This window comes from Clavelina lepadiformis, chromosome 8 (genome assembly GCF_947623445.1).
Source record: "Clavelina lepadiformis chromosome 8, kaClaLepa1.1, whole genome shotgun sequence".
NCBI lineage: Eukaryota > Metazoa > Chordata > Ascidiacea > Aplousobranchia > Clavelinidae > Clavelina > Clavelina lepadiformis.
The window spans coordinates 15,238,688-15,262,751 of NC_135247.1; the positions used below are offsets into that span (position 1 = coordinate 15,238,688).

The window sequence follows — 24,064 nt, forward strand, 5'->3', positions numbered from 1 at the left end:
TATCTCAAAAAGTGGAGGCTGTAGCTAATATTTACGTAGAAAAATAGAAAGCCCACTGCCCACCTCTGAAAGTATTGGTAGCGGGCCGGGTAGACCGTAAATCAAAAAATTGTCCAAACAGATCGAACGGATCTTGAGATAGTATATTGCAACATTGCAGTTTCTTTTGTTGCTCCAAGTTGTGTAACCACTTAGTGATCAAAAAATTTTTTGCACGTAAATTAACACCAACACTCTAGGTATGTACTTTTCCTCAACACTGTAATATTAGCATAGAATACTAATAACAATTGTTATCATTATTCTATGCCATTCTTAGAAAATTAAGTGGAATCACTTTAGCCTAAAGGTTTCCCATTTAGTTGGGACAGTCCCGGTTTAAATGCTTTGTCGCGGTCGGTCAGCTTGGCCAAGTTTCACTTAAAATGGATGTTTGAAGGGAAAGGTGTTATAACGTAACACAGAATAAGTTATCACAATTTTCTTGAAATCGCATGCATCTGGAGTTGATGTCCATTGATGTGAAATTTAGTAGGTATAACCTACAATTTTACATTTACACAACTTTTGACAGTCTGAAAGGGCATGTAATGCACGAAGTTTTGCCAAATTTCTGACGTTCAGCATTGTTTAGCTAGAAATTGCAGCAGATTTCAGAGCATATAATGCAACAAAATGCTTCTACGTAAGAAAGACCTCAAGAAGATGAGCAAGGCTAGGCTAGGCTACAGTCTGCTAAATTTATTACATTCTGACATTTGTTTTTAAAACTATTCAATTTAACATATTGCGATATTGCTGTTTTTATAGTATATTTTTTGAAAGATGCTAATTTAAGATGCACAAAGCTAATTAGACCTTTTCCAAGTTACAGCCATCATTTTGTTTTGGGTGACAAGATTTTTTCAATTGCACGTACTTAACAACGGAAATTGTAGACCCATTTTAATTATTTTTTAAATTGCAAGCGTTCCTGGCAATGACTTGCCAAAGTTTCACTCAGGTGGGTAGCGTATGAATTCTTTTAAACAGTAAAGAAAAAATATCGAAGAAAGTTTGCCTAGTTTTTATTTTACAGCACCTTGAATCCTATGTATGGGTTTTGTTCGACATGATATCACGTTATGTGGTCAGCGTAGCATGTGACGTGAAATGCATAAAACGTTGTGTTGTATCTGCGAGGCGTTACACATGTAATTTTGCCTTGCATTTCAAGCAAATTTTAAAAAATAGACCAGCATCAGTAAATAAAAACTTAATTACTTTAATTACTTGCATCTTAGATACCACAATCTCTCACACATTTCATGTCGCATGCTTCACTGACCATGTATCTAGATGCTATATCGAACAAGTCCAGACCGTAGGATTCAAATCGCTGTAAAATAAGAACTAGGAAACACAGTTTTCATATTTTTTCTTCATTGTGTGAAGAAAGCAAAAAACTATTCAAATGAGTGAAATTGTTAAAGCTGATGCCTAGAATGTTTGCAATTTAAAAAAAATCAAGGTGGGTCGAATTATCATTGCTACCTATAGGCGATTTAAAAAAATTTGCCATTCAGACAGCTGGACTGCAGAGTATGGCTGTTTTCACCGAGATCTCAAAGTTGCAGTGTTAACTTCTGGTGTACAAGGAAGCAGCTGATGTGGTGTGACTGCAACTCATGGCCCAAGGCTGCCCTGCGTTTGTGCAGGCAAGGATGTGACCTTGTACATTAATAGTCGGGAAAAAAATTGGTGTTTCTCAATTTTTTTCAAAGAGCTATTACTTTTAAACGCTAATTTTGCAATTTAAATCAGAGCTAAATTAAGTGGCTTTGTTTTTTTTGGAGAGAGTGATTTGTCCTGGTGTGCAAAACCGTTTTGGAAAAAATTTTTAGGTGTGCTCTTGGCATACTCTACAGCAGTGATTCCCAAACTGTGTGCCGCCACAGATTCTCAGGTGTGCCGCGAATCTTTTTGGAATTTTAGAAAAAAACTGTATAAATATTTAAAATATGGCCTGCAGACAAGCATATGTAACTTAAAAGTGCTCTAACTGCTTCAATAGCTGATAAACAAGCACATCCATCCACAAGCACATCCAACATCCATCCAATAAGCACATCCATCACATTAACACATGAAAATAAATTTTTTTAAAGCAACTTTTTTCTCTTGTAAGTTTGCCGCGAGTGTTTTATAATTTTTCTAGTGTGCCACAAGCTTAAAAAGTTTGGGAACCATTGCTGTACAGTCTGGCCAAGCAGTAACTCGGAAAGAGTATATTAGATTTCCCCACCAACAGAACCTTTACGCATCATTTTGTGCACCAAGTGATTACTCTGTGTGCCGTACATGTCTAGAGTCCTGTGCTAATCGGTTTTATCCTGAACTGATTATCCTGATTAGCTTCTAAGGTGGCTTGCTAAACCCTAAGTATAGTTTGCTTTCATTGCACCAAAATATCCAGCACCAAAATTTGTGCCTTGCCAACCTAATACTGCTTTAACAAAAGATATGAGCAATACTCATAACGGCAATTACTCCCCAGTAGTTTGATGCGTAAGTCAACTTTATTTTGCCCACCATAAAAACTTTTCAGTAATTCACAAGAAAACAGTCTGGTTTCATATCGGTGTCAAAGGGTCAACATTAATCTGTGGAAGTGATGAAGTTTTGGAGGTAATTTAATCAAAAAAACTGAGAATTAAGGTTGGTGGGGATTATTTTTGGACTGATTCTGTATTGGGACTTTCACAGGTTAGTGATTGTTACTTCTGTAGATTAGTTGGGTATCCTACATCTATGGTTTTCCTATATTGGAATGTTGGGTACCCTACATTTTTTTGTGTTAGAAACCAGGTTTCTGCCTGGGTAGGTTTTCTTTTCCCCTCCGCTGATATATAGCATTGAAGCGGTTTTCAACCACCTGTTTGTTGAACACACCAGTAGTTCATCTGCTTAACTTGACTTTTTTAAGTTATGTTTTATGGGTATAACTAACTATGGTTGACAAAAAATAAAATGATTAATTGAGATCTCTGGGAATTCAGCAAGCCTTGAGTCCCCTGAAAGCCCATTGTGTTTAAAAGAAGTCACCCAAAAATATCATGGATTTTGACACAGGAATTAGGAAGGGCAGGGGTGTATAAGAGACCTGCATTAATCAACGATGTAGTTAAAAGTGTATTCGTTTAACAAGTTTTATTCTTTGAATGGTTTGGTTAATACAACACTTATCAGTATATTGGCAATATTCTACCTTCGAAAAATGTCATATGGCCAAACAACTTTAACGGATGACAAGCCAGTAGTTGAAGAGTTTTGTGATTTGTTGGAGAACTCCAAACAATTGTTTAATGGATTAAGGTAATGTATGCACTTTCGTTACAGTTTGTTTTGTTCTTTTTGAAATTTCAAATATTTTATGTTTAATTGAAGAAATATATTACCGTATATTATGGTTATGATCGTGATAATTAGTATTGATTTTTAAAGTCATTGAAAAATTATTTAAAAAGATCAGTTCACCTTTTTAACTGATAGAAATGTAATTTTTAGTAAGTATATGTCGCCTATTGTATGTACAGTTTTATTTGTTTGAAAATATTTTTTGGTAACAATAATTTACAGAATTATGAGAAACTGATTAATTATAATTTGCCTCAGTTAAACTTCCACAAAATCCTGCAGTTATGGGTTCAGAAAATAACTATTTGGAATTTATTGATATATGCTCCTTTAATGTGCAATGTGTCATGTTTAGCTGGTTGTGTGTCTCAGTAGATTTACATAAATTAAAAAAAAAATGTGTGGTTACTTAAACATGGAAGTAACCCGGTGGTCTCTTTCACATTTGACAACATTTATCATTAAGATAACTTTAATAACTAAAAAAGTAGCTTTTTTATGAACTATCATTTTGTTTTTTGAATTTTGCTGTAAAATTAGTTGTTTTTTTCAATCTAATACATCCACTGTTTTATCAATCACTACAGAGATTAAAATAACAAATTTAGTATAATCTTTAGTTTTAGTAAATTATTGACATTCCTCAGATTCCTTGTTGTGTAAATTAGTGAGTGCTCAATTTAATTCAGGGTGTGTGTAAGGATGTTTTAGATAACATTACTATATTGTTCTTAATGCAGAGACCTCCCTCAGTATGGCCAAAGGCAGTGGCAGCCCCATTTTGCCAAAACATTTGAAACATACACAAAGTTGTGGAAATTCCAGCAAGAAAACAGGTTTTTGTTTGTAACAATTTATGGTTTTCTTTGAGTTAGGTATTAAACAGTTATTAATCAATTGCTTGTTTTGCTGAATTGTGGCTAGGTGTGCTCTAGATAGATCTTACAAACTGAAAAGGTGGCAAATCGGAGAAATTGCTTCTAAGATTGGACAGCTTTATTACCATTATTAGTAAGTCATCGTACCATATAATAGGCCATGGATTGAGTCAGAATGTCTTGTTTTTGTGTTTTTCTTTTATTTCCATTGGTTTCGTCTCTCTTCTTTCTTACTTTCTTGCTTTTATCATGATCCCAGTGGACTTCCTTGAAATGTTTTTCATGTTTGATGTAGCTTAGATTACAAAATCCTGGATTAAAAGTAGACATTGATTAAGTTAAAATATTTAAATAATTAATGTTAAAACATAAGTTACTGATACGGTTTATTGATCTATTACAATATGAGCGTGTGGATTTTCTATCGACATTATCGATTTATATGTATAATTTATATAATTTGCCAAAATATTAAGGTTAAGTTTTTACTTTAAAGCTTATTTAAAGGATTGAAATCAGTACTCATTGCCATTGTGCCCTTTTCATTGCTTAAATCTCGCTTTAGTTTATACTGCTGTTTCCTACTTAATGAAACAAGCATTTTTTATTTTACAGTTTACGGACCAGTGAAACAAATTACTTAAACGAGGCTTATCAATTTTACTCTGCGATTCGATCAAGAAAATATTATAAAAGCATTGAAAACGAAGACAAGTACCAACTAATTAATATTAAAGAAATATTTCAGTAGCAATAGCTAGCCTACTGTTAATGAATACAATACAAATTTGAATATCTAGTTTTATGTTTTAGTTTTTATAATTCAGTTCAGACGAATGCATTATGTGTGTCTTGTTTGTGCCGATAAGGAGCAATGTTTAATGCAATTTCTTTGCATATATGTTATTTTAACATGTGGAACATATTTAATGCTTCACTTAAGCTCATGGTGTTTATTTTTCATTGAGGTATATACTTTTTTACTAGAGTATGTTTATTCTATTTCCCACCTGCAATGTGGGTGAAAATAGATGAATAAAAGCATCTTCTGTAGTTGGCTAGCATAACCTTATTGAGTTACATGGGCTGATTTAACCAGGTCCAGAAGAGTATGGTTAAATAAATTATTCATGATAGCACTTAGTCTGTTGAGAAAAGGAAAGTTTTTTTTATGTCAGCTAGCTTGTCCTTTTGTATGTTTATTGTTTGGTTATATCAGGAAAATAAGTTGTTAACTCGATAATGGTTGGATATGTTATATCTGCAGCACATAATCCAAAATATGAATATAGTTACTTTTGTTTTTTAGTCCAGATCTTTTATTAAAGAAACATCGTTATTATGCTCGCTTCATTGTTGTATGCTTGCTTCTAAATTACAAGCAAGATGTCTGCGAATTAGTCGAGGTATGAAAATATAAGAAGAATTATATGATTATATACAATTTAAATTTATATTTTATTGTGTAAATGCTTAAAAATTATTGATGTGTCTGCTTTGCATAATGCAGTTTTAAGTAAATGCCTTAACGTCTTTAATACCTGTTGTTATAACAGTCGTTTTGCCGAGAGTCTGCATACTGATATTGTTGTTGCAGGATTTTTCAAAACAAGTTTTGGAACATAAATCTCTTCTCCAAAATAAAGAAGATGAATGGGACATGGTGGTCATGGAAGTCAGAGAATTCCCTAACGTTAGTTTACATTCTCCCTGAAGTTTCATGATAATTAATAACTGCGTAAATCAAACGCAACAAACTTATTTCTAAGATTCATTGAAAATATCTAGTTTTAATGCTACTTGTTGTACCACCAGTCAGATCCTGTGCAAGTTCTCAATGCAGAAACATACCAACCTTGTGATTTGACGATGAGACTTTTGCCCAACAGTTTGCCACCTTTAGAAAAAGGTCCGTTGTAGCCAAATTGCAGTATATATTTCAGGCATAAAATGCTCTAAATTAATCATAAAATGTATCTTTGTTGTGAAGTTGTGCTCTATTTACCTAGTTGTATTCTTGTATACTAGTTCAGATAAAAGTGTTTATTCTGTAGGTATCAGAAGAACTGTTACATTGGGAGATGCTATCATTGTTGGAAACTCGCCATCTCAAATGAAGTTCTCTGAATTGACAATCGATATGTTTAGAATGGTGCAGGTCCTAGAACGTGCACCATGTGCTTTTCAAGACCCCCTGCAGCGTTTTCATAAACCCAATCCCTCTCAGGTAAGATTCAGTTATGTTCATAAAAATAACAATAAAATGCTACTGCAGGAGATACAAACGTGGAAAAGTGCTGGCCTAGTTTTATTGATCGGTTTTTATTTTGTTGAAGATGATTGTAAAAGTTTAGAATCTGAAAGTACAATAAAAAAGGTTACAGATAAAGTAATTATTATGTAAGCTTCAAATGTGCTACCTTTAGCATTCCACATAAAAAGAGTTTTCCAAAAAATGTTTTATTTATGTTTCCATATCAGTGGCAGACATTTACTTTCAATTTATTGGCAGGTGGTATGTTTAACTTTGAAATAGATGGAATAAAATAACTGCTTTAAAAAAAAACAATGTCCCAAATTTCGAGGATTACTAAGGTTTATTGGTGACAAAATCTGATAGCAACAGTTCCCTGCAGTACAAGATTTTTCATTTTATAGGAAAGATCTGACAGGTTGTTGAAACGTGAAAATCCACATAAATATCTCCTATATCGACCCACTTTCTTCCAAATTTTTACATTTTTATCAACTGCAGTGAAGGTAATTATTTTTTAAAGCCTTTTGGTGTGTTTGCAATTCCACTATAATGATTTGGCATGTGGTGTTTTGGTCCAGCAGTGAACGTTAAGAATGCACAGTATTAAGCTGCGTTGGGAATGGTTTGTGATATGTATTTTTACAAATACTACAATGCAATGTATTTACTCACATGTTTGGTGTAGACAGTTGCCGCTATTTGGTATGTTTGATTGCTCATGTCATTTCCAGCTGGTTTTTACATTTTAAACCAGCTTTTATTGTTTTTAGGAGCTTCCCCTAGGCAATGCATTACTTGTCTACCTCTCTGCGCATGGTTCAATGACAAGGTCTTCAGGGAAACATGAAACCACTGAAGGTCTAGCACATTTTGAAATTATTGTTAATTAACTTCGTGTTTCTGCCTGTCATTTTATTCTGCCTTATTTATATATGGTTGTCAATAGCAGACATTTTTTAAATATAGGAGGCCATAAATTTTTTCTTAGGTTATGATCTTGGTGGTATAATCACCAATGATCGCAAAGATGACAATACACCTCGAAAACAAACTGCAACAAAGAACATGCATTGGTACTATGTGTTGTAGTCTTCTTATTAAGTAGTGATTATTTTTATCATTTGAAATACGTTTTTGTTAAATTTCAATTTTTAAGTAAATTTCCCAGTTTAATTCCCATTTTAAAATTTTTTTATGTATTTAGTCTTCATCCAGGTGATTTGTATCCATTTATGAGAAAGCCCATGCTTCTGATAGTCGACAGTGATAATGCCAAAGCTTTTGGAAATATTCCAAATTTGTTTGGCCAATCAGTTGTATGCCTAATGGCATCAGATGAGCTCCCAAATTCTTTGAAAGGTTCACTGACTGTTATTTTGCATTTGTTATTGCAATTGATATTAGTGTACAATTTTATTTTTCCTTTTTCCACATTTTCTAAAGATGTTCTATTTTCTATAGATCCATTTTTGCACGGAAGATTGCTGACAAACTTTTTGTATTCACCATTGTTGTCCTTCATGCTTGTATGTGGTATTGCCCAGACCAGTGACCAGGTCTATGAAGCATGCTCCCAAGTTATGGGAAAGATCATGTCGGAAATTCAAAAGGCTTATATGAGATCAAGAACTATAGGTTTGAGAACGGAATAATTTACTGGATTGAGCATTAGACGAAATGTGGTTGTCTTTTGAGTGCATGCTGAAGTTTAGTATTGTTTCAATACGACTTACATTTTATACGTCGAAGGATAAGGAATTAAACATGTTGAAAGTTTATTTCATAAATTGATTTCATTTTTTTATGTTCAGATGAAAGTTTTCTTCATTTCTTGGGGGATGACTTCATGCGACTGATATTGCTTCGCTTTGCATTTTGTTGCTGCACTTTACGTTTGCACAAAGCTTATAAAGTAGGTCGTGGAATGTAATGCGATTTTGTTGCGATTTTGTCCTGTGTGTATGCTCTATGCAGTGTTTAATGGTCAGTCTGTTTTCTAGGAGTCCAAATTTTATCCCAAATCTTACCCAGCCCTGCCAGATGAGGATTTTATTGGTAATTTTACAATTACCAAGGCCATTGTGGATATAGCTGATATGTTGGGCGTTAAAAGCTTGTTTGTAGATTCTAGGTATGCATGATTGTGATATTTTCAAGTTCTTAATCAGAATTTTTAAAGTAAATTTTCATATTCACTTTTAGTCATATTGTCCTCCTACCATTTTAAGATCTTTTTCGTTTTACTCACAGTGTTTTTGAGTGTCAAATGTAACTTGTGTTCGGTGTGTAACATGAAAGAGCACTCGTTGTATGTAATGGAAAAACGCTGGTGCTGTGAGATCATAGTTGTAATTTGTATTAATTAGATGTTAATGTTCGCACATTATTGACATTACTAAGGTGCTAACTGATGAAGTTCAATGCGTTTCTAGGCCAACACTAGGGTTAACATTTTTTACTGGTTATACTCAGTCTGGATATGTTGCATTAAAAGTGTGAATCAGCATATTCCACTCTTGATATCCATTGCTACGTGTAATGTTTGCATGTCATGCCAGTGCAGTGTAAACATTAAATTTACTTGCCATATGTATGTTGAAAGTGGTCTACAATAAAGTTCTCTGCAGCGTAACCGCATTCAGCTCCTGTTTCTTTCATTATTTGTAAACAATTTTATTAGAATAACATACAAAAGACAACAAAAATGCGTAGACTTAGAAGTGCACACAAAACTACAGTGTGTTTTTGTTGCAGCATATAAAAACACATTTTGCTCAAGAAGTAAATATCTTGGTTTCTGCTTGCTAAATTACCGTAAACCTATTTAGAAGCTACAATAAAGTTCCAGTTACTAATCGTTACCACTTGTTTTATATCTCACATCTTGTTCACGTATTATTACGATAGACAACAAAACTTTGTGTACATCATTGAAATGTGAAGATAGCCACAGGTCATGAACTAGAAGATTGTCCCGCACCGGTTTGAAATGTTGTTAGTCTCTGATCGCCGGTGGGGTTGTCCCTACTGCCCTCGTACAGTTTGCTCTGTTCGGTAACAGCATTGTCTCTGTATGTCGTTTGCCACTGTAGTTCTTCTTCTAGCTGTAGTTTATACTTGCTCTTGAAAAATCCATACTGAAATGAAAATGAAAACTTTCATAATCTCACCTTTAATACATTGCAATGTTCATATACCATGTAATGAATGAGTATGTGTAATTTTTCATATCACTTATAAAAGTTATAATGCTTAAAATATATACTGTATACGACTTGGCAAAATAGAACACCCACATGCTAGCCAACAGATATTATGATTGTGAAGGGCTTGGTTGTAGTCTAAATGCACTAGTTACAGCATGAAAACTAGTTATAAAGTTTAATATACAGTGTATAAATACTGTGCAGGCTTTTACTAGTTGTGATCCATCTATCACGGTAATTAGATCTGATTTTTTTGTATTATTCGATGCAAACGTGCACCTGCTTTAAAGTGCTTGCGTGTGACTGCTTACTGCATCATTACTAATGAATTTACGCTGGCTAATAACAAAACTAACTAAAAACTAAAACAATTAAATTAGTTAACATTGATATTCTAATATCACCTAACCCAAAAATCTAGAATTTTGTGATAAATAAAATATGAACTAAAAACAGCAAACATTTACTTGTAAAGTTTTAAACATTTCAAAGTTAAAACATTACCCTTTTAAGCAACAGCATCACTACGACAAGAAGAAGTAAACCAACTGCTATAGCCACCACATATACCCAGAATGGTGTTTTGGGTCCAGACTTTTTATCTTCAATGATAGAAAAGTCTGCATTTAACGCTTGCGTGGCCACCTGTAAAAGTGACGGCTGGTGCTTTAAAAACTCCCACATACTGCATGCAAAATTACTTAACATAGTTTTGAGATAGCTACCGTGGCTTTTACTATTTCAACGTCTTCACCGTCGGGTGGGACAATGTACGGGGAATTTTCAGTGGAAGAACGTGCATTTGATGAAATAGTAACTTGCCATGCTTTTCCCTGAAGTTGTAATAGAGCTGTGATATTAACGTAACTCAAAATGTTTTGATGAAAACTTTATGCTCTCTCAAGTAAAAAGTACTTCTAAAGTGAAAGACGATGTAGTCTTGGAACTAACCTTTAAAAATGTTCTTTTCCATAACCTGAAATGTATCTGAAGATTTATAGTTTGTGATTCTTCAATTGACCGAAGGGTGCAGTGCAATGTCTCACAAACTGTCCCTTTCTCTAAGTGTTAAATTACAAAAGATTACAATAGGATTTTTAATAAAACTTTAATATCGTTTCATAAACACCTTATTACCTTGTTCACATTCGAATGACGCGTCTGTATATTTCTCCAGCGTATTTTTGTCAACTCTGAAGGACTTCGTTCCACGCTGAGCAAAATCTACTTCGTCCGCTTCTCCACTTAGTCCTACTTGTGTAAGATTACTTGTTGTGTTGTTGTAGTTTTCATAGAGTTTATCAGGGTCAACCAGCAGAGATAAATTTGAACACTAAAAATGTTCTTTGTTGAAGTTTCGTTTGCAAAGGTCAACCAACAATATGAAGCATTTGTATATTTATTTTACTATAAATTGACACTACGATACCACAAGATATAGCAGCAAACAAACTCTGACAAATTTCTACCAAACAAGATTGAAGCGGATCACAAACAATTTCTGTCAGATAGAGAATACCATGTCCACTGGGTGTGCTGGTAGGCCATTGAATCTACAGCAACAATGAAAAAACATAACATAAAAGAAATGTAAAACACATACCATAAACCCCAGCATCTGTATCTTTTTAAAAATTGTAAAGATTAACTTCAAGAAACAATGTGGAAATAAAAGGTGTTTGTAATTTGTTCACTCAACGATGTGTAATTTTTAGTTTTGTTTGTAGAAGTATGATTGTGGTAACACGATAAAACAATAATTTCCAAATGCTGCGTAACACAGTCAAACATGTATAAAACGTTTCTGAGTTTAAATAACTCACCGCAATTGATGTGTTGGGAATTCGAGTAGGGCCCTTGTTGAATATTTGGTAGTTATGTATGATTTTTGGCCCAATGTCTTCCCGAGTATGATTGGACACAGAAGAGGAAAACTTCACCTGATCATCTTTAGATTTTCTATAGAAACAAATCACGTCCAATAGCAACAGCATTGAAGAAGGCATCATATTATTAAATATCACCAAGTTAGAAAATTACATTTTTGAGAAATATTTCAAAGAACAAAACCCTACCCTCGAATTGCAAGGTCAGCTTTAAATTTGGTTAACACCCTTGCCGTGCAGTTGTTGTTGACAGGATTTACCTCATGGCTGTTACTTCTAGATTTGAAGGAAAAGTCTAAATACCCTCCTTTATAGTTGTCAGGAATTCCAAACTGTATAGTAAGTACAGGTATCTATAAACACTCTCTTTTTGCATTGGCATTTCATATGAATGACAAAAGTAATCCATAGTATTTTCTTTGAACCGTGACTGTTCTTTGACAATAACTTACACATGGTTTTTAAAAGCTTACTTGCACTTTAAACTTGCAAGACTCCTCTTGCCACATGAGTGGATATTTATGTGCTAATTTTAATTTTAATCGGCCAGACTCAGCTGGTTCTGTCACTTCTGAAGGTTTGGGTAGATCTTCTTTTTCTTTGATTGCATCACTTTCAATAACTCTTTGCATACAACGCTTAGTCTACCAAAAATATGTTTTTAAATTTCTGTCTTTATTACACTACCAAAAAATCAACGTCCTGATGTCTTTATGTTCTAAATTTATCATATTTCATACATTTGTTGACAAGTGAGCTATTTGAATAAAATATAGTGACGAGTGGAATTCCAAATCAATTTCAACGTCATAAGCCGGTTCCAAGCTATTTTTAAGCTCAATCTGAAAATCAATTATTCTTGTGCTTCCCAGTGTCAATGCAACATTATCTGAACCATTGATTGCAACAGATCTACAAACATCACATTGCATCGACAAATCAGAATAGCAGGTAGCATTGTTGCATGGTTTAACAAAGGAAATCTAAAACCAATATAAATGTGTTTTTTTCTTTCATAAGCTATAAGTAAGTAAGTGTAAAATTCGTTTATTACCGTGTATTAAGTTAAATGCCAAAACTGCTCAAGATACAAAGTTTGAAGTTTAAGCCTAACACACCAATTATAATTAAAAAATCATCAACTAATTGGGTAAATGTCAAAAATACATACAGAAGTGTAATGAGGCTTATTGTCAAATACATCAAGTACAGCAGATTTCCAAGATGTGGGCATTTTGTCAGAAAGCTTAAAATTTAAGCCAGTCACTATTGGTGACAGTTGATTTTTAATGGGAAGCTGTATAAATAAGACGAACGGTATTGCTTAAGGTGTCATTGGAGGATATACATCGCTGCTCAAACAATGCAGCACAGGTTTGTAAGCAATGTACATTATTGACAAAAATATTAAATTGACAGACATCGAAATTCGTAACGGTTAACTTCAGGTCAAGTACGCCACTCTGGTTTTTAGATTTAATAAGCTTGCCTTCATGTAAAGACGAAACGTTTCACATTGTGAGGAGTTTGTTGGAACTTCAACCTCTCCATGTATTTTATCTATACGACCTCTGGGTTTAGTGAGAGTTTGATTGACATCAGGTTGCAAAGAATAAGAAAAATCTGTTAAATTTCTTTCTTGGTTAACTGATTGATCTGCACCCTGATTGTGGGTTAGGACTTCATTCACCATTATCATGATAATTTGGAATACTTACTGACTGACGAAGGAATTGACACTCCACTGACCATGAAGCATACACTCAAAGTTGAACAAATGGCAGTGTCATTTTTACCACAAGAGTATGTTTCATTGATTGCATCAAAATTGTGACCAGTCAAATTGAATAAACTGGGAGTGGCACTAAAGGTTACGGCAACATGAATTACAGGTTTCGTAAGAAGAACCACAACTCGGTTGTTACCTGGTGCACCAATGGCTAAATCTGAATAAAATAAACTTGGTGAAGATAAAATGATTAGTGATTTGATCACTTAACTTTCCAGCACTACCACGATTAATTAAATGCGCAATATCAGCAACAATCTACAAACCATTATATCCATTATCATCGATGTCAAGCTGTGCGTTAAGTGAAAATCCAAAGTAAATAGGCTTTTTCTTGCGCTTTGAGGATCGAATAACTTGTGTTGGCTCCGTAGTAATACCATTAGGTTGCCCATTGTAAATAAACACAGCTCCTAACCGAAATATTTGAACATAATTCACATTTAAACTATGCATACCTATTCATACCCATTATTTATTATTTTTTTATTATATGTTAATTTCTTTTGTTGAAAGTAGCTTTTAGTTATAACGTCAACAATAGAACCGTTTACCATCTCCATCAGCTGTAGAAGGGGCACCAACAACCAAATCATTGTAACCATCCATATTTAAATCTCCAGGTGTTGCAATAGAAAATCCAAACCTTGCTCTTTTTTCTTTAAGCCCAGATAACACTATTTCTTTCCATTGCAGTACATTTGTTTTCAAATTCAGATCTGACAAATAGGCACAGCATATGGTTTATATCTATACTTACCTTTCATCTTACAATACGACAGTAAAATATTTCTTTGAGTAATTAAACAAAATTATGTAATTTAAGGTACCTGTAACATATACAAAAACCCTTCCCTCATCTTCATTGCTTCCCATCCATGTAGGAGCACCGACAACCAAGTCATCCAAACCGTCCCCATTGGTGTCAGTGGCCGCAACAGAATAACCAAAATAACTCCCCATTTGTTTGCTCCGAAATTCCTTCATGATATTGGGTTTAACATTTAGGTCTAAAATCAATTTTATTAGTGTGATAAAGTTTGTTAAGATCATGCCAACATTGTCAGAAAAACCGGCATTTCATGAAAGTTAATGTTTTGGAAATAATATACGACGAGATGTTAAAGATTTCAGAGTAATTTCACAATTTAGCGCATATAATTCTATTTCTACTAATTTAACTTGCACCACGTCGTCACAACATTACACATTTAACTTCATGGGTTGAGCAACACATCACTGAAATTTCATATCAAACTCAGAAGAACACAAAGTCCAAGGTTTTACCAGAATAATTGGTGTGAATTATAAACACACTTCCAAAACTCAAGACTCTTGGTGCCCCAAATGCAATTTCTCTCTGTCCATGCACGAAGAACATGCCACTTGTGACTGAGTATCTGTTGTTTACAATTTTAAGTAAACTGATACTTAAAGAATTCATTGTAAGGACCCTATCATGCGCAGGTTGAGGTAGTTTTTATAAAAAAGTGCATCAGATGAGGTTTTCTTGCATAATACGTCACAATCATCGAAGCCTAAAATGTCACATAACGTCAATCTTAACTCATTCTTAAACCTCGCTCATAATTACCCTTACCCCAAATATGCATTGGAATATAAATCAGTCACATCTTCCTCTCCTGCCAATGCAAACGGTTGTGATATTTTTCTTTCAGGTAAATCTATTTCAAATACATCCACGCTTCTCTTCCGCACATGCTGGCTGGATTCAATAGTTATACTAGAATTGATCAAAGCAGTGGAAGTTTTGAGCATTGTAGTTGGCAGTGCATTGGTGGGCATGTTGATTGTATCGGTGACATTTGGGTTTTCACCACTTCCTTTATCTTCAGTATCATATGTACCAACTTTCCTATTTTCAACCTAAAAATTAGAGATAGTGGTTATAAAATGTCATTGGTGGTACTCAAGTTCAAACACAAAAATACTGTAATTAGTTTTCATCATTTTTTGAGCTGACATCAATTAATTTTAATTGGATTTTTTCTGACAAACTTACTTGATTTTCATCAACATCATCAACAACATCAACATCCACAGCTGACTGAGATGTGTTACGTGCTGTAATGTTTGGCTGTGTGGTAGAAAATACTGTAGCCACAACTGATTTATTTTCTACACCTGTGTGATTAAATAGGCCTGGACCAAATGTATTCATATGGTCTGTAGTTTGTTGTGGACTTATTGAAGTTATGTTGTGTTGCTCCAGCTGAGTACTTTGTGTATATTCGCTGTTTATAGTTGTTGCAGTTGCAGAATCTGTTCTGTTGGGCTCAAATGTTGCATCATACCGTGTTATGTTATGCTTTGTTGTTGCTACATGATCAAAGAAAGTGGTTGTATTTGAAACTGAAGTGTATTCCGCAGAAGAAGTGAGAGGAGTTGCAGTTGAGGAAGCCGCTGTCAGTAAGTGACCAGTTATCGCCTCAATGGTTGTCCTGTTGGAATCAGCTGAAATTTCGGAGTAAGTGGAAACTTCAGGAAAACTTGAAACAGTAGCAGCAATTCCACTGGTAGGGGATGCTGTAGTTAAATTCATTTCTACCCTCTCATTAGACAAGTCACTTGTTGGTGTGTACTCTTTCAGTAAATCTCGAAAAGAGGTGGTAACTCGAATGTTTGGCTCTGAAGAATTAAACTGAGTATGATAAGAAACAAAACCTCCAGACCAGTCATCCAAGCCTGGGGCTCCAATAATCAATGCATTGTTATAAAAGGCAGCAGACATTCCCGCCTGACCCTGTTCATTTGTAAGAATTTTTCCTAAAAAATATAAAAAATGATCAAATAAAAAATTAAATGCTGACAATGTTTTCTTTCAATCGAATTGTTTTCTTGCCCATGACACTTAATGGTACAAAGTCTATTAAACCTTGACTTTCCAAGGCTGCAATGCTAGCTTCAAGTCTTTGTTTTATAGTGTTTAGTGCATCATAGTCATCCGTTTTAAATATGTATTCAGAACTTGATGATATATCCGCAAGTTCCATTTCATTTACATTGTTACCAACGCCAATGGCAAACATTGTTATCCCTGCAAAACAAATACTCATTGTTTTCGATATAAAATAAAAAGAACTGGTCAGGCAGTTACAAGCATTATATTATGGGTGCAGCTTCCTTAACCCTGACAACAATTCGTATGAAGATCAATGCAAATAAAGCAACAAATATTTGTGTTCCACTGAAACATCCACTGGTTGGTGTAAGATGTGAATGTATGTGGCTGACATAAGAAAAACACTTTACCTTTTTCTTTTGCTTTGGAAGAAGGCCCAGAAACATTATCCTGAGATTTGCCATCTGTCATAACAATTATAACATGCTGAACATTGGGCCTCATTCCATATTCTTCTTGAAGCATATGATTTGCCGCTAAATCTATTGCTGTTATATAAGCAACTTGAGTTAGAGTAGAAAAACTACAATGAAGTATCATCCTTTCATTAAACCAAAGTGCTTAATAACACAACTTTGTCTGTATATATGATTCATTAAAAAATCCTGTCTACTTAATATGCCCTTACACTAATTACAAACCAAAAAAAACAGTACTGCCTTTACCTTGACCAGTGGTAGTACCCTCTGAATAATAAGGCATGTCCATTATAGCTTTTCTCAAATCTTCAGTTTTATAATGCGCGTTAAGATGAAATTGAACAATAGGTCCACTGGCATATACTATTACCCCAACCTAAATCGCATCTCATTAAAACATTATGTAAATAAAATTGATATAATACTGTACAATTAGACAAAAACAAGAAGAATGAGCATTTCTTACTTGAACGTAGTTAGGACCAATAGGAATTGTGCTGATAATATTCCGCAACCAAGTTTTGACTTTTACAAAATTATCTTTTCCCACACTCACACTGGCATCAATAACAAATACAAGATCCAACTGGCTTGTACTGCATTCCTAATTAAACATAATTTCAATTTCATTCATATACTGTATCTCAAAAAATAAAGCATAGTTGTTGAACAACCGTAACATGTCAAAAAGTAATTATTTCAAAGATTTAGATAAAGTGCTAAATGGAATGAGAACTAATTTTCACTAAACCTGCTGAATGTTCTATATTTTTGTCATTGCATTCTGAAATGCTTTACACTTTAAAGCAGGGGTGTCCGATAGGCCGATCACAAACTGCGTCTGTCACTTACTTGATTTCTACAAGGTGTAAGCACTGACATTGATGTTGGTTCTAAGTCTTTATTAAAAAGATAACATACACCTGAGGAATGTATCTCCCCACTGCAGTTATACTTCCACGTTGGAGCACACGTCAACATTTCACCTGCAAAAGGTACAAGAATGTCATGCTGGAAGCTCAACATGTAAGACAAAGAAAGAAAGGAAATTGAAGTTGAACCTGAAGCAGGATTCTGAACCATTGTAGCACCAATAGATTGTCCTTTTGTATGGAGATCTTCAGCACACTGTCCATTATACAAAAATATATCATCCAGTGCAATATCTGCTGACCAATCATCAATGATTCCTTCAAAAATAATCTAAGAAAAGCAAATCTAATCAATAGAACTAATTATAGTTCTGCACAAAAACTGCTATTTAAGGCTTATAATCTCAATTAAAAGTTGGTAACCAAAGTTAATCTGCAATACACTCTTAACTAAATTTACAACATACATAATGCATGTTGTTAGTAAGATGTTAAGAATCAATGATCCTGTTTTAGAAATATTAACGGTTTATTATATACATGTCAGTTTGATGCAGAAATTCTGCACTATTTGTAAGTACAGTTACTTTTGGGATTTAAGAAAAATGTAAAACATACTTTGTATGGATATTCATTAATAACAGTAACATAGCCTTCTTTCCATTGGTTCCCTTGGTTGCCATCTTTGTTCCAGATTAGCTTCATACCCGTAGCATTAGTAAAAGTATAAGCATTTAATCCCACAATACTATCACCATACATATGGTACCAAAATCTGCAACAAAACACATTAAAAATAAATTTGTTATAGCGAAAACATAATCTGAAACAACTCTGATGCAAATTTTTTCATTGGGAAAGTAATAGAATTGAAAATGGTATTATGATACTTAAAGTTTAAGCTAACAGGATTATGTCGAAAAAGTTTTTTGAAAACCTTAAGCAGTGTCCTACAGTGCTGGAAAACATAATTGTTTCCATCATAGCTGATTTGCCAGTTACAAGGCGTGAAGTTGGATTTTGGTCAGATGCTTCTATGTACATATAATACCCATTTCTGGATGTTGTATCTGCACAAATATTAGTACTCTTATGACTATTTTTTTCATATTTGTACTTTTTCGGTCAATACATTTGAGTCAAATGTAAACAAAAACTAAGCAATAAACATTCTTACTTTCGTAAGTGTGATCTTGTGATGGGCCAGTTCCTGAAGAAGGTGTTTTTGTATTAATTTTATTCCAACTTAAGTCAAATGGTCCCGGCAACAAAAGGTTCAAATCACAAAATTCAAAATCGCATGAGTAAATAAGTTCTGAAACAAGTAAGTTATATTAAACCTAATCACAATTCATGAAGAATATTTGGTTTTAGTTAAAACTTCATTTCTTTCATTTTGCATTAATTATTTAATAGCTAAAAGTGTACCAGTAGCCTAATTATTTTTCACTAACCTTTGATAACTACTTATAAAATAAATAAATAAATAAATACTTTATGAACAAACAAAGCTTGAAGCTCATATATCATTCAAAACCTTTTGGTGGTTTGATCTCAATTGAAATTTTGGAGCAACTTGTTTTCTTGAGCTTTTTTCCTTGCAGTAAGCACTTATACATAGACCCATCATATGCTGCAAGTGCATCATCGCTTGATTTTGACTTAGAATTCTTAGGTTTATCTTGATCTTTTGGGGCTCCCACTAGCAACCTATAAAATCCAACTGTTATTTCAATTTTATGGTAAAACCGTTTAACCTTTGATGTTGGCATAAGAACTTATGAAAATAACTCTTGGTACATGTACTTCAATTTACGATATAACAGAAAGGTAGAAATGTTTTATTTTAGTTAAAAACAGTAATATAACATGCCATCAGACACCATTTAGTGTAATTTATCCATTTCTCAAACCTTGGAACATAACAATTTAACTAACATGCCACGTACACAAAATGTTCCATTTTTTTAGGTAGAGTTCAGTGGTGCATTTTATTCAGCAATACTTAAAGTATTCGATATAATGAACACAGTGAAATTTGTATAAACCCATTTATAAGGTCACAATTAACATTGCCGTACCCTCCATTTTGACTACAAGTGAGCTCTTTTTTCATTGTCGTTTCATATATTAAACAGGATTGATTTTTGAAATTTAATATCCAGAATTATTATTCAATTAATAGAATACTAAACATAGCCAGCAAAATAACTTAATTAACAAGAAATATTTCTAAACATTTTGTGTCTTCTACACAACAGTAAGAAAATCTGTCTTTAAACAATATTTTTGTTTTAATATTTTTAGTTGTAGCTCGCCAGTCAACATGTTGGTCTTGCAGCCCTCGGTCGAAAAATGTTAGAGATATTTACCATAAACACCAACAATTCTATCTCAAAAGTTTTAAAGTTTAGAAGAGATAAAATCTATGAGAAAAAATTGATGAGACAACATGCTTAACGAGAACATAGAAGATTATAATCAATCACCAGAAATCACCACCAGCATCACCAGAATCAGTTTCCAGAATCACCAAAAATCTGCAAAATGCTTTGTCCAGAAGTTATAATTATCTCAACTCTTGCCTGAGCGGCCGTACATTGATGCGATTTTGGCTATAAAGCATTACCATAAAATTCTCGGAAAAACTCTTAAAAATTATGGTGTCATTCACAAATGTAGGAGAAGGTAATATCTAATATTGCGCGGAATTTGTTAGAAAAATTTTTAAAAAGGTTTAACTAAAATTAGAAAAACCCTTGGTGTGAAGACTTAAACAGATGTTTCATTTCACTTGTTTTTTCAGGTTTGTTGTGATAATTTTAATTTCTAGTTCTAATTTGGAATGATTCACCAGAACCGAACAGAAGCAAGCATAATTAAACCCTTGAAATAAAGACGGCATATAATTGTAAAAAATCGATCTGAATACACCTCTTGCCGGTAAAATAGATATAGATACTGTATTACTGTTATCTTAAAGTTAAACTAAATTCTTTCCTCACTATTAAAATTGAGTGGACTCGACTTGGGGAAATCCCAGTTTACGACCAAAAAATGTCCGTAACTAATAGAAAGTCATAGAAATCAACAAAAGTGTTATAGTTAGGGTACTATTAATATGTTAATTAATACTTTATTACGTTATTTAATTTAAAAAATATGTGTTGTTGTCAACAAGTAATTTTTAATGTTTTACTATAGCCGAAATTCAAAATTAACAAAGCTATAAGAGCCAAAGGAATTACAAAAAAATGATACCTGATAGCATATACCAGAACCCAAAAAGGAAAAGATGAACCTGTGAGGACTGAGAAAGAAGACCGTTTTAAACATTCACTTATCACAAAAAGTTTTTACCGTGTTTCCACCAAACAAAGATTTATTAGTCAGTCGATAACCACGTTTGATCTTGAGAGACCCAGCCTGAGACCAACAAGCATATAAGGCATCGTCGATGATTCAAGACATATGTGCCGATGGATAACAAGATGAAAATATCGTTCAGGCGTCATTTTGGAGTCCATACCGGAAAACTATAAACTTATTTTAAGCAATGTTTATGTGTCTGATATGGCTGCATCATTCAAACAGACGCCGTGTCCTGAACTAACGTGACTTGACGATTGTTTCCTTTCGGAAAGCAAGTGAAATGTCTCAGATCGACAAAACCATAAAATAAACATTTGACTGTATACCATCGAACCAAAACGTTGTAGAATGATTCACTGGAGTAAAGGTTTAAATGATCAGTAGGTCTCAGTGCTTGCAGATCATTTATGGTAATAAAACTTTTTAAAGATAATTATCGTTGTATCCAAATTTTTCAAGCTTGTTAGCTACGGAGTTTACAAAAATAAAAGCATACTGTAGCATAGACCTATATTTTCATTTTTTAAAATCATTTTTTGCATGCTTCTTAAAAAAGATTTAAATCGCGACACAATTAAAAACCGCAAGGTTGTGCTGCACGAGGAAACCATTATACAAATGCGATTTTAATGTCGTTTTTGGGAAATTTTAAAAGTAACCAGTTTTTCTTCTTTAAATATCCGTTTTTTAAGATTATAACAAACGGTTGACTTACCACTTCCCTTGATGGTTTTCATGCAAAGACACTGAAAATCCAAAATAGTTGTTTCGAGTTTCAGATACCGTTACTAAGCCTTTCGTAATTTCTTGCATATTAAAACACGTGGCAATGCGGTATGCTTGCCAAAGAAATAAAAGACACTGCCACTGGCTTGTCATTGCGGTATTTCTGTACTTGTTACTCCTAACTCTATTTAAACATCTAAATAGAGTTATTCCAATGAATGTAAACGTAATAAACAAGTTGAAACCATCTTTAATTACACATACCAGCATTTAGACTTATCTGTATTTATAAGTTATAGGTCCTAAACTTCTGCCAGTAGGTATGACCTTATCTTTCAATAGAGAAGATACGGTCAAGTCTTTCTCCTTTAGCTACAGTACCCTTCAATATTTTGGAAAACTATTAGCACACTTTTAAATGTCTAAGGGTCCCAATATATGCTGTACAGTCTGTCTCAACGCCATAATTACAGTAGTTTCTTCTAAATATGGCAATTCCTACTTAACCCTTGGCACAAACCGTTCGGATGATTGATTAAATACTTGAGGACTCAAAAGAGTTTTCTCAACAATTTCCTTTTTGAGGCATTGCCTTCCTTTTCAGGATTATGTTTCAAACGCTTTGCATCTATTATAGTGTTGTTCTTGACGCCAAAGTGTATAAAGCAGATTACAGGTTTTGCAGTCGCCGATTTTGCTCTATTGATTGTATTAACTACTACAAGAAGATCTTCTTGAAAACGATTTCCAAATCGTATCCGTAAATAATCATAGTAACTCGTGACTCGTGACGTAATCGTCACAGTATCCTGTATTGAAGATCGACCAAAGCCATATTTCTAAGCGCAGTGCTGCAAACAAGCTTTTTAATGATTACGTTAGAATAACTGTCAGACGTCTCTTAACAATGACTTGCTTGCATTGAGTCGCATTTCAATAGCTTTTAAGCAAGAGCTTTCATTCAAGAATAAGTTCGATTATTCTTATCTCTGATAACGCAGTGGAATAAACATCTACGTAATTCTGACAAATAATTTTAATATCGCTCCCCTTATTCTTCACGAAAAATGCATGTTTGCAAATGTCATTCACATGATCGATGCATAATGGAGTATAACTGCAACATAGCCACCGAGCTTCCTGACCGTGTTTGACCTTGATGTTACTCAACACTTTGCTGGAACTTTGCTTAGCTTTGCTTTTTGCTGGTTTGATGCTGTTGAAACTGGAATATGTTGGTCTTAGCGCATTAATTATGATAATATTATGATCTCTATATATTGACGCAATCCAAGCAGATTTGAATATTTACTATAAATATTTCCTATATTTAAACATTAAGGCATTTTCCGTCGTATTGTGCTAGGTGTGAGTCTATCTTTATATCTCTGATGCTGCGTCTAAATATTGCAAAATCATTACTTGCTCTTCAACAACTTTCACTGTATAGTCAGCTATAATTAAAACGCAATAACACTTGGTAAATAAGATCGAAATGCGTTGGTACCAAATGGTGTGTTGTTTTTCGAAACTAGCGATTCTTGTTAATGGTACATTAATCTTTGTCTTCTGTTTGAAGAATGACTTCCGCTTCCAAACGCACCCTCTCTCACACAAACTCTTTTGCAGTTTGGAAAGTTCAAAAGTGTTCGCCAGCTGCTTTTATACGATTCATCAGAAAAAGAAAGTTACATTTTTTAGAAGCAATTCAAACGTAGTCAACGATTTCCGGATGTGCCTTGGCCGTCATTTCAAAGTTTCTTCTACTATTACTGTGATTGCAAATAGCATAACTATTACTCGTGGAAATATATGGGCCTATAGTGTACTGCGCTAAATACAATCATTTTATCCTACGCAACATATAGGACGCCGCAATATCCTCGTCAATCATGGTAAATTTTAAATACTTACAGTAACGTAAATGCCCGTTTCCTGAACATTAATTCCTTGAATGTAGGGGAAACTCGTGTAATTTGGACCCCTTAAGCAAAATCTGTGATAATAACGAAAGTCCTTGATTGATTTCTTTCAAACTTCACTTGTTTATTTACATAGGCTACCTTTACATCGGCTTCATTCAACGCACAGGCAATTTGGTGATCATACAAATTACAAAGATATGTTATCTATTGCTGACAAACTTCAATTTGTAACTTTGACTAGTATAGCCTGTATAGAACTATTTTAAAAGTCGCGTAAATTGCTCCACTATGAAAGAAAATGGTTCCTATTTAAGGTATATTTAAAGCATTGCATCGACAATATCCACCCTATTGCACTTCCTGTTTCTGAAACTAAACGGAAGCTAATCTACACTTGACAAATACCGGTGACTCA

At 33.8% G+C, this 24,064-nt stretch overlaps 2 protein-coding genes across 5 annotated transcripts; one reads left to right on the plus strand and one right to left on the minus strand.

Annotated features, from left to right (window-relative positions):
* Positions 1–402: 402 nt before the first annotated feature.
* On the plus strand, positions 403–9,168 carry LOC143468218 (protein SCAI-like). The gene is made up of 15 exons (XM_076965269.1): positions 403–3,354; positions 4,137–4,232; positions 4,321–4,407; positions 4,890–4,988; positions 5,584–5,680; positions 5,872–5,967; positions 6,090–6,183; positions 6,329–6,501; positions 6,933–7,034; positions 7,302–7,389; positions 7,520–7,604; positions 7,736–7,890; positions 7,993–8,166; positions 8,343–8,443; positions 8,532–9,168. The coding sequence occupies exons 1-15, from the start codon at positions 3,257–3,259 to the stop codon at positions 8,670–8,672; spliced, it is 1,686 nt and encodes a 561-aa protein (XP_076821384.1). The 5' UTR covers positions 403–3,256; the 3' UTR covers positions 8,673–9,168.
* Positions 9,169–9,186: 18 nt separating this feature from the next.
* Positions 9,187–22,022, minus strand: LOC143468217 (uncharacterized). Of its 4 annotated transcripts, none has more exons than XM_076965265.1 (30): positions 21,714–22,022; positions 19,164–19,336; positions 18,804–18,941; positions 18,564–18,696; positions 18,245–18,401; positions 17,816–17,957; positions 17,607–17,740; positions 17,221–17,358; positions 17,001–17,130; positions 16,686–16,823; positions 16,309–16,470; positions 15,436–16,199; positions 15,013–15,299; positions 14,700–14,812; positions 14,243–14,422; positions 13,967–14,131; positions 13,679–13,825; positions 13,342–13,569; positions 13,113–13,246; positions 12,795–12,920; positions 12,364–12,606; positions 12,097–12,267; positions 11,813–11,955; positions 11,561–11,696; positions 11,207–11,290; positions 10,875–11,070; positions 10,689–10,798; positions 10,463–10,570; positions 10,242–10,382; positions 9,187–9,668 (listed from the first exon to the last, which is right to left on the minus strand). In XM_076965265.1, exons 1-30 carry the CDS (start codon positions 21,992–21,994, stop codon positions 9,486–9,488), a joined length of 5,385 nt encoding a protein of 1,794 aa, XP_076821380.1. In that variant the 5' UTR covers positions 21,995–22,022; the 3' UTR covers positions 9,187–9,485. The 4 variants fall into 4 exon arrangements, with proteins under 4 accessions (XP_076821380.1, XP_076821383.1, XP_076821382.1 ...); XM_076965268.1 differs by lacking the exon at positions 21,714–22,022 and adding an exon at positions 20,987–21,644; XM_076965267.1 differs by lacking the exon at positions 21,714–22,022 and adding an exon at positions 20,116–20,946.
* Between the last annotated feature and the right edge of the window lie 2,042 nt (positions 22,023–24,064).

Coding starts and splice junctions, on each gene's coding strand:
- LOC143468218 (XM_076965269.1), top strand. CDS start 3,257: ATGTCATATGGCCAAACAACTTTAACGGATGACAAGCCAGTAGTTGAA. Junction 3,355..4,136: donor CAATTGTTTAATGGATTAAG/GTAATGTATGCA, acceptor TTCTTAATGCAG/AGACCTCCCTCAGTATGGCC. Junction 7,390..7,519: donor GAAACATGAAACCACTGAAG/GTCTAGCACATT, acceptor ATTTTTTCTTAG/GTTATGATCTTGGTGGTATA.
- LOC143468217 (XM_076965265.1), bottom strand. CDS start 21,994: ATGCTGGTATGTGTAATTAAAGATGGTTTCAACTTGTTTATTACGTTT. Junction 17,131..17,220: donor TTGGTCCTAACTACGTTCAA/GTAAGAAATGCT, acceptor GATGCGATTTAG/GTTGGGGTAATAGTATATGC. Junction 13,570..13,678: donor CGATGATAATGGATATAATG/GTTTGTAGATTG, acceptor TATTTTATTCAG/ATTTAGCCATTGGTGCACCA.